The sequence below is a fragment of the Rhinatrema bivittatum genome, chromosome 17, assembly GCF_901001135.1.
Source record: "Rhinatrema bivittatum chromosome 17, aRhiBiv1.1, whole genome shotgun sequence".
In the NCBI taxonomy this organism is placed as follows: Eukaryota; Metazoa; Chordata; class Amphibia; order Gymnophiona; family Rhinatrematidae; genus Rhinatrema; species Rhinatrema bivittatum.
In genome coordinates, this window is record NC_042631.1 from 35,549,730 (window position 1) to 35,566,483 (window position 16,754).

General features: G+C 43.1%; 1 protein-coding gene across 1 annotated transcript; it reads left to right on the top strand.

The window, feature by feature from the left end:
- Positions 1–4,292: 4,292 nt before the first annotated feature.
- On the top strand, positions 4,293–7,772 carry ASCL2 (achaete-scute family bHLH transcription factor 2). The gene is made up of 2 exons (XM_029583177.1): positions 4,293–5,284; positions 6,665–7,772. The coding sequence occupies exon 1, from the start codon at positions 4,513–4,515 to the stop codon at positions 5,248–5,250; it is 738 nt and encodes a 245-aa protein (XP_029439037.1). The 5' UTR covers positions 4,293–4,512; the 3' UTR covers positions 5,251–5,284; positions 6,665–7,772.
- The last annotated feature ends 8,982 nt before the right edge of the window (positions 7,773–16,754 follow it).

Consider the following 16,754-nt stretch of genomic DNA (forward strand, 5'->3'; position numbering starts at 1 on the left):
GAATGAACCCACCCTTGCAAAACAAGAAGTGAGCATGCATGCATGTAAATACATACACGCATACAAGTTACCAGATGCACGCAAACATTTACAAGTGTGTGCATATTTGTTTGCGTATACGAAAAGTATGTGCATACTTTTGGGGCCATAAATACATGTATTTTAGAATCTGTGCTGACGCATTAGTGCAGATTCTAAAATACAATAGCAAATCTGCACAGATCCATATACATGCATATATGAGACTGCATGGAGTTGTTTGAAAATTATCCTCCCAGACTGTAAGCCTTCTGGGGATAGGGAAATATCTACCATGCCTGAATGTAACTTCCCTTGAGCTACCAATGAAAAGGTGTGCAGTAAATCTAAAAAAATTAAATAAAAATAGATCATATAATTTCCCTTAAGACAGGGGTCTTCAACTTTCAAAGAGCCATTTTTTGATTTTGGCTAAAAAGCTTTGAGAGCTACTTCATACATTTGAAACTAATTCATCCCCAACACACATACCTGATACAGGCATACATACAGAAGGTAATTTTCAAAGCCATTTGTGAGCATTAGATACTGTTTTATCCATATAAATGACTTTAGAAAATCTGCCGGTCTTTGAGTGCTAAAAGTACACACACATAACTCAATTTCATATGAACTTTTCTGCATGCAAAAAAGGCACTATGGCGGCAGAGTCTGGATTTACGTGCATATTTTAAATTCTAAAAAGTATGCACGTAAATCTACATGCACAAATTATGCCATGCCAGGAGCAGGTGGAACTTTTTGAGGGGGAATTTCTGTACATATTTTCTGAGAATTTTCAAAGCCTAAATATGTACATACTTTTGCTCTGAAAATATGCATTAGTAGTAGTTTGCATACCAAAAATGTTTGCACAACTGTAAAACTGCACTCTGCTGAGTGCAACTTATTATGTAAGTAAGATTTGCAGTTCTCCCAACCCCCCTCCATCACCTCCAGATAAGATTTGCTGTCCCCCCCAAATCTGACTCTAACTGACAAAGATGTTCTTACTGCTGTCAACTGTTCTCCAAGATGGCACCTCCAATCACTGCCCTTTGTAATGCACTTTTTGCTGAGTTAACAAGAGCTGCAAATGGATACCCCGTGGTTCCCCATTAAACTGTAAGTAATCTTATAGCACAAAAACTGCAGCCTAAAACTGCAGGCAGCATATGTTTTACAGGAGAGCAGTATCAGATGTGCAACTGCTAGTATAATGGTTTCCTTTTCTGCTAAAGCTTGAAAAGGAAGGGATAACAAAGAGCCGCATGAATGTATTCAAAGAGCCAAATGCGGCTCAGGAACTTCAGGTTGTAGACTCATGATATGGAGGCATTATGATATTCTCTATTTTATATTCCATTTCTTTCTGAATAGTTTGTTACATTTTATTTGCTTTTATGAATGCCGCCACACAATGAGGTGAAGAATTCAATACATCATCCATAACAATTCCAAGATCCTTTTCCTGAATGGTGACCCCTAATGCTAAGCCCCTGTAGTTAGGATTGTTGTTCCCTATGGCATCACTCTGCACTTGTCCATATTAAATGTCATCTGCCGTGTAGATGCCCACATCCTCAGACTGCAAAGTCCTTCTACAAAGTCCGTTGGTGTTTTACCAATCTTCTCCTACTCTCCTGCAGCTTCCCTCTCATCTCAGAAGACATCTCCATAATGATAATATTTCCCAGCTCAATTTGTTTTATGATGGTTACATTCATTTTCCTACATAACCCTTTAGATTACTTTTTAATTCATAATTTTTGTGCTGCTTTATTTACTATTGTATAATAAAGCCCATGCAGTGAAATAATAGAATAAATATGGGAGAGGAAGAATGGGGAAGAAGAATAGCCTAGTGGTTACAGCAGTGGACTATGAACCAGGAGACCAGGGTTCAAGTCCTGTGACCATGGGCAAGTCACTTTATCCTCCATTGCCTCATGTACAAACTTAAATTGCAAGCCCTCTGGGGATAGAAAAATACCTACAGTTCCTGAATGTAAACCAGTGTGATATCTTGATTGAGATCAAAGGTTGGTTATATAAAAAAAAAAAAATGGCTCAGAGAAAATATGAAAAAATACTTCTTATTGAGAATGTAAAGGATGCCCTCATAACCTACCGGTAAGCATGATGGAATCTGTGACAGAATTTAAGCATGCTTGGAAGAGTAAACAGTATAAGCAGAAACAACAGAGCAGACATTTTCCAAGCGGATCACACGCGGTAAGGGACGTTTCGCATTGCGTGCGATACCAAAATGGGGGTGGAGTCGGGGTGACGTCAGCCCCGGAAGAGGAGTCGGGGCGGCACCAGGGCTGACGCAGCAAAGGCTTCGCCAACAGCGAAAGGTACGCTTGTCAGTTTCACGCCGAATAACTACACCTTTTATGGTGTAGTTATTTGGCGCGACGCCGGCAGCGATCGCACCGCGGAGGTGCGATCGCTGCCGGCTATCGCAGGAGCGCCCCTCCCCGTTTCGCCCCCCCCCATTACCGCGGGATTCACTATGCCTTGCGGCGTTAGTAAATCCAGCCCTAAGAGGCCAATGCAATAAAGTGCGCCCAGCCTAGCGCACAGGTTTGCGCGTGGTTGGACACGCGTTTTGGACGCGCTAGACTAGCACCCGATACAATAAGATTAGCGTGTCCAAAACGTGCGCCCAAACAACTGCGTAGCCGATAGCATTCATTAGATGCAAATTCCATGTAGATGAGGCTATTAGCTATTACCACCCCCCCCCATGCAGAAAATCTCCAGGCACCCAATGTACACTTTTTAATGCGGCAAGTTTAACTCCAGCCCCGGAGCTGGCGCACAATCTGCAAGTCAAGGGCTCATGATAAATTAAAAATTACTGTCCTCTGTGGTTCCTCTGAATTAGTACAGTTGCGACACCATTCGTGGTGTTTAAAAATATTGGTATAATATAATGGCTTGATGTAAAAAAAAAAAATTTTCTGGACGCCCACTTTACACCCACACTGTACACCCACAGCATACACGCACAACAGCAAGCAGCGAAATAAACCTGAAGCGGGATAAAACGGATGTGCGCCGGTTGCAGTTTTGGGCGACTGATGCATTTGAGCATTAGGATCGCACAATTTTTCCCTAGCCTGTCCTTTTTAACGCAGCACTTCATTTTAATATTGATTTGGCACCCAGAGGATGCGACTTGTATTGAGGAACACTCAATACAAGCACCCGTTTTGACGCATGTCTTATTGCATTGGCCCCTAGGTGGGCACTTGGTCTTTTTCTGCCATCTGCTCAATAATGAATGCAATAAAAAGCAAAAGGGCAAGCAAACCGATATAGCCACTACAGGGTTAAAAAAAAAAAAAGCTCTATCGCTGTTCTTAAACTGTATGGATCAGCTTCAGACTTGATATGTCACTTATAGTCTGTCCAAAAAACCCCCCCAACCTATTGAAAATGTCCTGAACCTAATGAAATTGAGGGCATTTTCAAGTCACTGGAAAAGCATTCCTACTCCATGCATGGCTTCTCCTTGTTTTACTCGTCACTTTAGGAACACGTGCAAAAACTACAAACTACTCATGTACTGTACTATTTCTTAATGTAAGAGAGGCGTGCCACAATTTATGAAATAATTATTCTATCAAGATACATCGAAATATAATTAAAAAAAAACCCTAAACTCCAGATTAGATTGGTAATAAACAGAACATTCTTATCAAGTACACCTAGCAACAGTGACAGCGGCCTTGGCTGCGCTTCTTTTGTAATTCATGTGTATATGGGGAAGTGCCTTTTTCAACTTCCATAGAGCTATCATTTCCAGAAAAATAAGCAACCATAAAAGATTGATTTGAGGAAGCCGGTGGTGGAGCAAGAAATAATTAGCTAATATAAAAAGTCGTGCTTTGTTTGTTCAAGGCCCTCGGGGCAGAGTTGCACCTTTGCCAACAAGGCAGGCAAGCACTGAGCTCTGAGCCGTGGTATATTGGTATGCAAATGAGATGGAGCGCGTGCTCCCTCCTAACGGCTCCCAACAGAGGAGTGAAGTAAAAGTGAAGAAAAAAGAGGCGGGAATGTTTATCGAACCTCTGCCACGCGCCACGCGCCAAGCGCGCGAGCGCAATCAAAGAGAGAAGCGCAGCTATTGGATGAGCCTTGGGGGATGCAGAATGGAAAAGGGCGTGGGCGGGCGGAGCGTCGCGTGCAGCTCGCCGTGGCTCGCGAGTGCCGGCGCGTGTTGATAAGGAGGCGCATCGCGAGTAACTTGCGTCAGATGCGAATTGGCAGCGCACAAGGGAACGAGTTTTGCCAAGGAGGCGGCGGCGGTGGGTAGGAAAGCAGGGGGCTATTTAAAAAGCCAGAACAAGGAACTTGGCTAATTGTAAGCAAAAGTGCTGCAGCGCACGCGTTGGCCACGAGAATACCACGCTTCCAATATTTTGTTTTGTGGTTAGCCTTGTCATTTTTCTGTCGTGCAAAAAAAAAAAAAAAGAAAGGTGAATGCCAAGGATGAACAGTTGTGCACTGCAAGTGATGCCAAGTCCTTGCAAAAACTACACTTTGGAGAGTTGCAATCCCGGAGCACTGGAGTTGGTAAAAATGCAGATGGTGCACGGTACCTGCACCAGCGCCGGCTCGCTGCAGCTTGGGCAGTGCGTGCCAGGTGTTGGAGGAGGATGCGTGGTGTCCGCCGCCTCAGGACTGAAAAGCAAAGCTCCCAGGCGGCGCTCCGCCTCCCCGGAGCTGCTGCGCTGTAAAAGGCGCCTGGCCTTCCAGGGGCTCGGCCCCTTGCAACCCGGCACGGCGGCGGTGGCGCGCCGCAACGAGCGCGAGAGGAACCGCGTGAAGCTGGTGAACATGGGCTTCCAGACCCTGCGACAGCACGTCCCCAACGGCGCCGCCAGCAAGAAGATGAGCAAAGTGGAGACGCTGCGCTCGGCGGTGGAGTACATCCGAGCGCTGCAGCAGCTGCTGGACGAGCACGACGCGGTGAGCGCCGCCTTCCAGGACGGGTTGCTGCCTTCCCCGGACGGCGGCGGGGGCAGCAGCAGCGGCTGCTGCTACTCCACGTCGTCGCCGCCGCCCTCCTTCACGTCCTCCTCGCCGGGCAGGGAGGGCAGCTCGGCCCCGGGCTCCCCGCACTCCGCCTATTCGTCGGACGAGAGCGGCTACGAGGGGGCGCTGAGCTCCGAGGAGCGCGAGCTGCTGCACTTCACCAGCTGGTTCGAGCGCTACTGACCCTCGTCCCCCCCCTCCCGCCCCCCTGGCCCCGGTAAGGCTGCCCGCGTCCCCGGCGCCCTGCGAGTTGCGCGCGGAAATGCTGTTATCGCTGTCTGGCGTTTATCTGCGCCGAAATTCCAAAACTTGCGCATCGAAGAAATCTAACGTAGCCATAGGAGGCGACTCGTTTATTTTAAGTACTTAGGTTCGTTCGACTTTAGTTATATGCATCTCTCATTCCTAACGTGTCAAAATATACGTATTTCAGAATCACTATTTTGACATATACCCACCTCTCTGCCCGACGAGTTTTATGCCAAATTGCACTCGGGCTTATCACAAATAAAGTACTTTCTCTGACCCGCCCTTAAATGTAGACAAGTTTGGAATAGTTTCTAAGGTTCTTAAAATAAATACAACGGAGTGAAGTATGTGAGCCTAATTACATATTATGGATGCTGTGATTTGATCTTTATGTTTTAAAGTCCTCTCTAAATGTAAAATAAATTTTTCAATGGCTTGTGTCTTTTGATAAGAGAGGGCGTGGGGAGGGAGTTATCCTCGGAGTTGTGTACTATGGCAGTAGGGAATGGCATAAGTGATGGGGAGTTTTGCATTGCAAATCGGGGCTCTCAAGTAGGACAAAGACTACACAATCAATTACCTGAGGAATGGGGTGGTTGTGAGCTTTTGTGAAAATGTTTTGTTTGCAATATGAAATAAAGAAGAAACAAGGGAAAAGATTAAATGGTATTTTATGCAAAGTGTTTCTCTTTCTGTTTGCACAGGTGACTTTTCATTTTATATTGACATTCTCCATAAATCCATGCCTGGTGTGTATATATATATATATATAAGAGAGAGAGACTGACAGGCAATGTGACATGGGTTTGGAGTTTTTGCTACTTAAGCAGTTTTAATAATTGGGCAAATGAACAGAAGCAAAGGGAAGAATGTTTCCTCTTTTTCTAGGTGGCTGCTCCTGTAGAAGTTTATTTTATCTTTAAAATAAAGAGGGGGCTAGCCCAGTGGCTTAGTGGTAATGCTGTGCACCACCTTGCAGAAAGTTCCAAGATCGAACTGGGGATGCAGCATGCCAGTCAGCTGGGAAGTCTTTAAGGGCAACACCTAGTGCGGCTGGATTTGGAGCCTATGATACAGGGTTAGCCTATGATACAGGGTTAGTCATGGTTCTAACACAATACTTCTGTCAGTAGGGGCTAGTGGCAGAGTTTTAACCCCCTGATTTTGTACAGATTCTTAATTTCAGCCAAAGGGCCAAGAAGGGATGGTCCTTTATTTTAGACCTGGAATTTGATCTCAACCAGTTAATTTATTCTTCTCCTTTTTTGGCTTATTGTAGGTTCTGTAAGTTGATGGTTTCATGTTGCTAAAGTGATTTTTTTCCCCCTCTTGTCTGCTTTCTTTGCAGCCTCGCTGAAAGTTGAGATGCACAAGAGCTCAATACCTCATGGTACGTGTTGCCAACGCAGTGTGTTGGAGTTGGAGCAGGGAAGCTTAACCAGCCGCCTTAATCCTTCCTTCGTCCTCCACTTCCGACCACCCTCAGGATCTCCTGTGATCTCCAGCAGCCTCACAGGGGTGTTACCTGAAGTGCATGACAAAAAAAATCTGTGGACTCTGATTTATCTTTCCTTAAAAGTGCAATTATGTAAACAGGTAGCTGGGACCAGTATTTCACCTGCTGTTGTACAGTAGTTTTGGTAAATGGTATTCTGAGTTTTTAATGACATTACCAATAATCAGGCCTGATAAAGATTTTATATTTAAAAAGGGTACAGAAGACATGTACAGCAATTATTTTTTTAATGTCTGCTTTTTTTATATACTCTTAATGGGGAAGAAGGGGAACAGGATGTTCCATTGTTTTTACTGAAGGAGAGCACTGTTTCCTCTCCCAGAGAAATTGATTCTGTTTTAAACTATCTCAGGATAAGGTCCCTGACAGGGTGGCCCTCATTCATTGGGTATAAAATGTTGACTGACACAGCCCGTTCCTCCTTTTGTCTGCATTAGGTAGTTTCATTCAATACAAATTATTAAAAGGGGGAAAAATTATTTAAATGTTTTAAAAGCAAGCTGCATCTGGCTTCTTCTGCTGATGGCTTGCATATATAAGAGATGGCTATAGGGAGGTCAGTATGTGAAGTCCAGCTGCCTATATGTACAAGGAAGGATGCCTTCCATCCAGCTATCTTTTGAAATGCAAGATTTTTTTTTACCTATAGAGAGATGACTACACTGCCAGTTTAGAATGTCTAGGAAAAAAAAAAATCCTGATTCAGTGTTCTGACACTTCCATTAAAAAAAGATTATATTTTGTAATGTTATATCCTTTATGATTGGTGTGAAGGGTTTTTTGGTTTTTTTTTAAGTTTAAAAAAAAATATATTGAAGGCGCTTTTCTGGATGCACTTGCTGTAGTTTAAGTGTACATATGCAGGGTTTTTGTATTTTACAAAGAGTATCCTATTTTATGTTAAATAGACTTTATAAATAAAGAACATTTTTTTCTATTTATAAAATGATTGTGTGTGGTTCATCTGAGGTAATCACTGGTAGCAAATGCAGTGCTGGATCTCTGCTCCTAGCAAGATTGTCACCCAATTCCAGAATCCCATAAATTCTCATACCTGCAAGAATTCACCTTCTGGCCTGCTCAGTGCTGAATGAGCCCTGACTCTCTCTTATCGCGGGGACCTTAGTCACTTCCTGTTGCACTTTTTTTTTCTGTAATTTGTCTATTTACTATTTGCCTTATTGTTCTGTCCCTCTTATTTGCCTCCCTTTTAACCCAGTAGTCGATGTAATACGGTAGGATACTGGAATTTCTGCTTTGCCTCATTTTTCTATTCATTAATTTTTTTAGAACCTCTAGAGATGCAGGTAGCCCCAAAAAGTATGCAGAGTGATTTTTATTTTCCCATTCTGCAGAATTAAAGCTAAACTTACTGTATTCTAAAAGTCTGCTACTGATAGAAGGGGTGGGGGCAAAAAAAAAACTGGACTAAATTAATGTTAATCTGGCCTAGTAGTTGTACGATTGACTGCTGCATAAAAACTTAATTTTTAAGTGCATATTTAAGCCCTAGCATCCATAGCTCCTAGAGAGTGTGGGTTGACAGCTAAACACTTCACAGCTGACAACGCATGGCATCTTGGAGGGACACTGCTGGCTTCTCTTAAGAAACTTGTCAGTCACTCAAGCAAACAAGAAGGCAGCAAATTCAGATCTGGATGAAGGGGGGAGGAGAGAAGAAAAATTAACTTTTATTTTTGTGTTTGGCGTTTTCCCCTCATTGAAATAGTTTTCAAACAGCACACATGAAAGGGATTTCCTTCAGTATTCTGGCTGTTTTATGTTAATGTGATTTAAAGAAACTAATGACCCTTACCTGTTGTAAGAAAGAAATATGTAAACATTTCATGGAGTGTAGTTTCATTTTTTGGTACAGAAATTTGTATATGGTTATGAATGTTGGGGCAGCTTTCAAAAGGTGTGACATCAGTGCACTCAGATCTCCCTGGGATTTCAAATAAACCGTGCTGAATAGACCTATTTTTCCTATAGAAAAGCAAATGGGATTAGTTGGGGCCTATGCATTAAAATTTAGTATACACAAATAGCAGGCAAGTTGAATTGGTCCTCCTGCCCAATTATTAGTTACTTCCAAAAGGCTACCAGGTGACCTCTCATGCTAGTTGCCAATGTACGGGGCAAAGTCTAACTTTATGACAGTGCGATGGGCCAACCAGATAAGTTATCCTGTTAACACTGAACACCCTAATTAGCCAGATAATGTATCTGGTTAAGTTGCCACCTCCCCAAAACACCCTTGCCCTGCCTGCCACTTAGCCAGCTAACGATTTAGGTGGATAGCTAGTTATCTAAGTGGTGGCTGTTGATATTCAGTTACCACCACTTAGCCGGATAAGGTCTAACTATCTGGCTAAGGGCCTCATTTCCTAAAGTATCGCAGGCCTGCGATACTTTAGGAAATGAGGGGTGGGGAGCCGAAACGGGGGGCGGGCCTGCGCTAGCCAGCAGCGATTGCACCATCGCGGTGCGATCGCTGCCGGTTTTGTGCCCAATAGCGCCACCAAAGGAGGTGTAGCTATTGGGAGCAGACGCGAAAAGGGCCTTACCTTTTCGTCGTCCGTGGCGGCTTTGCGGAGTTGTCCCCGGTGACGCCCCGACTCCTCCTCTTCCGGGGCCGACTCCGCCCCCAGTTTGGTATCGTACGCGAAATGTCCCTTTTCGCGTGCGATACATTTGAAAATAAGGCCCTAAGTGGTGTTATATATTGCCCTTACTATATCCTCTGATTCACAATTATTCACATGTTTATGAACCCCTTCAAAAAAATGTTGCAGCATGGTGATGCAAGATTTACTTTGTGTAAATCCATGCTGACTGTTCCCCATAAAGCCATATTTTTCTATATGTTCTGTGATTTTGTTCTTTAGAATAGTTTCTATAATGTTTCCCTGCACTGAAGACTGATTTACAGGTCTATAGTTGCCCGGATCACCCCAAAGCCCTTTTTAAAGATTGGCATTATATTGGCCACCAACCAGTCCTGAGGTACAATAGACAATTTTAATGACAGATTACAAATCTAGTAATAGATCCCTAATTTCATTTTTTAGTTCTTTTCAGAATGCTAGGGTCTAGGCAATTTGCTACTCTTAGGCCTGGATTCTCTAAGGTCGCATGCGGGCGGGGGACGGGCCTGTGAAAGGCGGCAGCCATCGCACCACTGCGGTGCGCTGGCTGCCAGCTTTCGCACCGAATAACTACACCATAAAAGGTGTAGTTATTCAGCGCGAAACTGGCGGCGATAAGGGTCCTTGCCTTTCGCCGCCAGCGATGTCTCCGCAGGGTCTGCCCCGGTGCGGCCCCGACTCCTCCCCCATTTAGTGATCGCACGCGAAAAGTCCCTTTCGCGTGCGATCGCTTTTGAAAATGACCCCCTTAGTTTGTCAATTTGCCCTATTACATCTTCCAGGTTCACCGTGATTTGTTTCATTTCTTTTGAATCATCATCATTAAATACCATTTCTGCCAAGGAAATCTCCCCAGCATCATCTTCAGTAAACACTGAAGCAAAGAATTAATTTAGTCTTCCCTAAGTGTCCTTTTAACTCCTTGATCATAGAACAGTACAACCGACTCCCTCATATGCTTCCTGCTTCATGTTGTGCCTGAGGTGGACCCTTGGGCCGAGGTGGGGTTGACACTACCCGTAGGAGGGATCCTGTGGGTCCCCACTCTTGGCAGACAGAGTGGGCTGAAGGACGGAGGCCGGCTGGCGCTTCACCAATACCAGCCCTCTTTCCCCGCGGGTTGAGCCTTTGGGTACCGGGGCTGGCTGGATAATGCCAGTAGTTGGTTGGCCTTCCTTCCACCTTTATTAATGCATGGACTACATCTGGTCTGGACTTCCAAGATATTTTGAAACAATGTCCACACCTAATGTAAACTCTTAAACTTTGTAGCTGCACCTATCAGCTTTTTTCTATTTTCCTCATTCTATCAGTCTCCCTTTTCAAAGTTAAATGCTAGAGCAGTAGATTTATTTAATGTCCTCCTTGTGTTGGTTCCTAAAAAACTGCACCATGAAGCAATCATTTAATTCTTCTAGAAAATTTAACTTCCAAGCATGTCCTGATTTCAATATTGGGCAATTGAAATCTCTCATTATTACTGTGCTGCCAAATTTGTTAACCTCCCTAATTTCTGTTAGCATTTTATCATCCGTCTATTCATTTTTGGCTAGGTGAACTGTAGTGTATCCCCACTGCTATCCTCTTCCCCATCACAGATTAAATTTCCATCCATGATTTAGTCTCCTGCAGGATCTTTATCCTGTTGGACTCTGTGCCATCCCTAACATAAAGAGCCACAGCCACATCAATTTGATCCAACCTATCATTGCAATATGATGTGTGTCCCGATGTAGCACATTCCCATTGGTTATCCTCCTTGCACAAGGTCTCTGAGATGCCATTTATGTCTATGTCTTCATTCAGTGCTGTACATTCTAACTCTCCCATCTTCTTAGACTTCTGGCATTAACATACAGACATGTCAAGGTACATTTTTTATTTGCATATACAACTTTCCTAGAGGTCAACAGATAATTTGGAATCTTTTCCTGCAATCTGCTCTTTACTTACTGTATAGGCACATGGGCTACTTTTGCTTTTATTGGAACCTTTCTATCAGAATGCTCTCTCACCATGTGTTACTGAGTGATTGTCGGCTTTCCCCCTTGTTCTAGTTTAAAAGCTGCTCTATCTCCTTTTTAAAGGTTAGCTCCAGCAGACTGGTTCCTTCCTGGGTAAGGTAGAACCCTTCCTTTCAAATAGGCTCCCCCTTCCCCAAAATGTTGCCCAGTTCCTAACAAAACTAAAGTCATCTTCCTGTACTATCATTGCATCCATGCATTGAGACTCTGGAGCTCTGCCTGCTTCTGGGGTCCTGTGTGTGGAATAGGGAATAGGCTTCCAGACCTCCCACACTTTCCTATCACTGGTGCCCGCGTACTACAACAGCCAGCACTTCCCCAGCATTGTCTAAAGTCCTATCTAGGTGATGCATGAGGTCCACAATCTTTGCACCAGGCAAGTTAGTTGCCAAGTGATCCTCACATCCAGCAGCCGCCCAGCTATCCTCATTCCTAATAATCAAATCACCAACTATGATGTCTGACCTAACCTTCCCTCATGGGTACAAGCTCTTGCTGTCCTCCGTGCAAGAGGATAATGCATCACCTGGAGAGCACATCCTAGCTACAGGATCACTTCTTGCACACCAAGGTATTGCGCTCCATCAGGTGACCTTGCTCCTCCACGGCTGCACAGGGACTGGCAGACTGGAGTTGGACTTAGCTACTATGTCCCTGAAGGACTCTATATACCTCTCTGCCTCAACTTCTGCCACTCTAGCCTTCAGAGATCGGGCTCATTCTCTGAGATCCAGGAGCTCTTTGTATCGAGTGCAGACATACATTTCCTCATCAAATGGTATAAAGTCACTCAGTGAAAAAGGCTGGAAAGCTCCCATCTTGCTGCTGGACTGCTTCTTAATTTTGTTGAGTTCTTAGTTAAAGAAGTAGGGGTGGTAAATTAAAGTCCGTTAAATGTATTGGATTAATTCGCCCATGAACTGCAAGGGGACCCTAATTTATCTATTGATAAGGGCTGTTTCATTTCTTGTTTTAAATAAAGCTGTGATTGATCTTAGATGTGAAAATGCCCTCTATAGGACCAAGAATGTGCTTAGGGGTGAGTGGGAAGGAAAGAAAGACACAGTAAAAACATTGCCTACCTTTCCTTTTTCTAGGCAGGCATACATTACACACTTCCTTTTTCATTAAGCACACACACTAAAGATTAATTTATGCTAAAATTCCTCCTCTCCCCCGAACTTTTAAGTCCCATAATTACCCAGTAAAGGAATACGCACCGATCCTCTTTAGCCACCAGTAAAATCTTAAACTCTCAATACTCCCTCAGGAAAGATCAGCCAGCTACATTTTGAAAGCTGGTTGGAGGTGGGCAGGAGGGAGACATACAGCACCCTCTCCCCCCCCCCCCCCCCTGATCTTCTATAGACTGTCATTGGGATGAGAAGGAAGAGACTGGGGCATGGAAGCTCCTTGAATTTGGATCAGGGTGATGGGGTGTCTTTTAGGGCCATTTACCCTGGAGGTCAGGGAGATGATTGAGCTGCTCAGCCCATAGCTGTTTTGCTGTGTGACAGAGTGCTGATTAGGCTGCTACAGCCCTTGATTTTGTGGGCAATGATGGGGAGAAGAGGAAGAAATTCCCTGTGCTAATTGGATTGTTCAGTTCAGTTATCTTGGGGGATTATGCAATCCAGTGTATGTATGCTACACATTTTAAGTTAGCATGCATGCTAATAGTATTTGTGTGTGTGTGTTTGTGCGCGTGCGTGTATATGAGGGCGTGCTATGGGACAAAATGTATATACAGGTGCTAAAATCTAGCACATCACCTAGAAAACAGATGTTTGTAAGGGTGGAATATAAAAATTAAAAAGAAAATACATTAAAAATTTTAGTACATGCCAAAAATTGTTTAGTGTGAGTTTTAGTGCATGGGCCCCTAAGTGTCAGGAACTTTAAGAGCTCATGAAGGATGTGAGTTGGGAATCATGTTAGAAATTTGAGTGAAATTGGATGAACAGTTCAAAGGTTATTAGGTGAAGGGGTCAGAAAGACACACAGCTATCATGATCTGATAAGTCAAATTCACCTATGTTTCGATATGTCTGTATTTTATAGTTGCTTTCGTGCAGTAGAGTAGCTTAGCAGGCTGGAAAACCAGGGAGTTCAGGGTTCAAATCTTGCTGAATACTGTGTACAATTCTGGTCGCCGCATCTCAAAAAAGTTATAATTGCGATGGAGAAGGTACAGAGAAGGGCGACCAAAATGATAAGGGGAATGGAACTGCTCCCCTATGAGGAAAGACTAAAGAGGTTAGGACTTTTCAGCTTAGAGAAGAGACGGCTGAGGGGGGATATGATAGAGGTGTTTAAAATCATGAGAGGTCTAGAATGGGTAGATGTGAATCAGTTATTTACTCTTTCAGATAATAGAAAGACTAGGGGGCGCTCCATGAAGTTAGCATGTGGCACATTTAAAACTAATCGGAGAAAGTTCTTTTTCACTCAACGCACAATTAAACTCTGGAATTTGTTGCCAGAGGATGTGGTTAGTGCAGTTAGTGTAGCTGTGTTTAAAAAAGGATTGGATTAGGTTGACTTAGAAAATAGCCACTGCTATTACTAGCAATGGTAACATGGAATAGACTTAGTTTTTGGGTACTTGCCAGGTTCTTATAGCCTGGATTGGCCACTGTTGGAAACAGGATGCTGTGCTTGATGGACCCTTGGTCTGACCCAGTATGGCATGTTCTTATGTTCTTATTTATTTATTTAAAAGTTTTTATATACCAAGGTATAGCTAGCAGCCTTCACTCCGGTTTGCAAGTACAACAACCAACTTATGACACTCCTTGTGACTGTGAGCAAATCACTTTGCCCTCTGTTGTTTCAGGTACAAACTTAAAGGTGAATTTTTAAAAGATGCACACATACAGGTAAATTTTTAAAGGAGTCACACATGTAAATGTAACATACTATCATAGCAATCTTCAAAAGCCATGTACATGCATTAAGTACACTTAATGCAGGTAAAACCCATTGAAATTCATTGGCATATATTGTAGCAATTTCAAAAGTCCACTTACATGAGCAAAGTGCATTTACATATGTAAAACCAGTTTTAAGCATGTAAATACTCTTGAAAATCAGGCCCTTAAAAAATAGAACTTATGCATCTAAAATAGCATGTATGCGAGTAGATGCTATTTTAAAAACCTCAACATACATGCATATATCAGGGTCCATGAGTAAATTTACAATTTGAAAAGGGGATGGGATGGGGCATTCCAGGGAGGGGGCCAACCTAACGCGAGTAGTTGCTATTTTATAAACAATTTATACATGTAAATGTGACACCTTACTTGCGTATTATTTTATTTTATTTTTCTGCAATTTACATATAACACAAGAATCACTTGTTACAGAAAAAGAGGTTAAATACATTGCCGATAATAAAAAAAAAAAAAAGAAGAAATCGTTACATCTATACATTCCCCTTAATATAAAGGAAAAGGGTGGAGCCAAAAAAGAAAAAAGAGCGGAATCAAAACCATGAAAAAGAAAAAAGTATGCGAGGAAGTAATCGCCACAACATATCAATAAGCCGATACATGCATGAGTAACCTCTAGGTATGGGAATCCAAGAAAACTCGAAGCTCTGAAGATTCAAAGAAAACATAATTAGCATTAAGATGCTTAATAAAAAACAAGGGTATCATAAGATAAACTGAGCACCCTTTGATAAAACCTCTGAACTCATAGATAAAAATCTTTTCCTGTGATCTTGAGTCAACCTAGTTATATCAGGATAAAGCCACAATTTCTGACCATGAAAAGTATGTAATCTATTGCAAAGGTAATATCTAAACACGGTACTTCTAACAAAAAAGCAAAAGACACCACCTCTATTAATAATCTCAAGCTCTTGCGATGATTCCAAAGTGTTAGTCAAATCAAGAGCTGAATCCTGAGACTGATTTCCACCGGCAACTTCTTGAACTTGTCGCAAAAAAATATGCCTTTGTAATAACAGAATTGCAGCTGCAGGTATCTTAAGATCAGAAGATAGATAATTCTTGAATGCTTCTGTAGATGAAATAATTTTTAGTAAAAGGAAAATTTAGAGCTCTCAAGTTCAAACTTCTCAAGGAATTTTCAATATTTTCAAACTTTTTAGTATAAATTAAATCAGACTGAACCAAGCCACTTTGAGTTTTTTCAACTGAGGCAATACGAGATTCCAGCATTTCCATTTTTCCACCCTGAGAGTGGACCCGTTTTTCCATAGCAAGAATCCGGTGATTGGTATCCAAAGAAATCTTAGTTAGTGAAGAAATAGAAGTTTCAAGGGAAACCAGAGCATTGCAAAGTACATCCAGTGTTATAACATACAGGACCTCTGACCTCCTCCTGAACTGTCCCCTCTAATCCAGGCATCGCCGGACTCACTCCCGGAGAAGCTGGTAAAGGCACCAGATGATCCGTCGGCCCCCAATGAGGATGAGAAGGTGTAATCGGTGCTCCAGGGCTCGAAGAGATCTCCTTGGCCAGCGGGTTCAGCGTCCACTCTACAACTCCACCCGCAGCGGCATTTGCACCTGGAAGAAAAGTCGGCATTGGTATGAGGAATCCCTTGATCCGTGGCTGATGTACGTCCGGTAAGGGAGAATTAGAAGAAATCTCCCTTAACTTAGCCTTTCGCTTTGGGGTAGATTTTTTTAAAAAGTACGCTGGATTTTATAAGATACGCGCATAGCCGCGCGTATCTTATAAAATCCGGGATCGGCGTGCGCAAGGCTGCCGATTTTGGGCAGCCTGCATGTGCCGAGCCACGCAGCCTGTCTCCGTTCCCTCCGAGGCCGCTCCGAAATCGGAGCGGCCTCGGAGGGAACTTTCTTTCGCCCTCCCCTCACCTTCCCCTCCCTTCCCCTACCTAACCCACCCCCCCGGCCCTATCTAACCCCCCCCTTACCTTTATCCACGGATAAAGGTAAGGGGGGGGGGGGTTAGATATGCTCTCATATATGACCATACGCATGCAGCTTTGATAGTTATCCTCATAGAACATAAAACCTCTGGGGACAGGGAATTGCCTACAGTATCTGAATATAATCTGCTTTGAAGTGGCTGGCCAGTTTCAAAAAGCAGAATATAAAAAATTCATGTATGAATGTTTTCATATTTTATTTTGTAATATGTGCTGTTATTTTGTTCTGAAGTTAGTTTTTGATATGAAGTTTGACTTGTTTATTGTTGATTATCTTTCTAATGTATACCTTTCTGTGTTTTATAACTATTGGAAACCAT

Excerpts from the sequence above, each read along its gene's own strand:
- ASCL2 (XM_029583177.1), top strand. The coding sequence starts at position 4,513 with ATGCCAAGGATGAACAGTTGTGCACTGCAAGTGATGCCAAGTCCTTGC.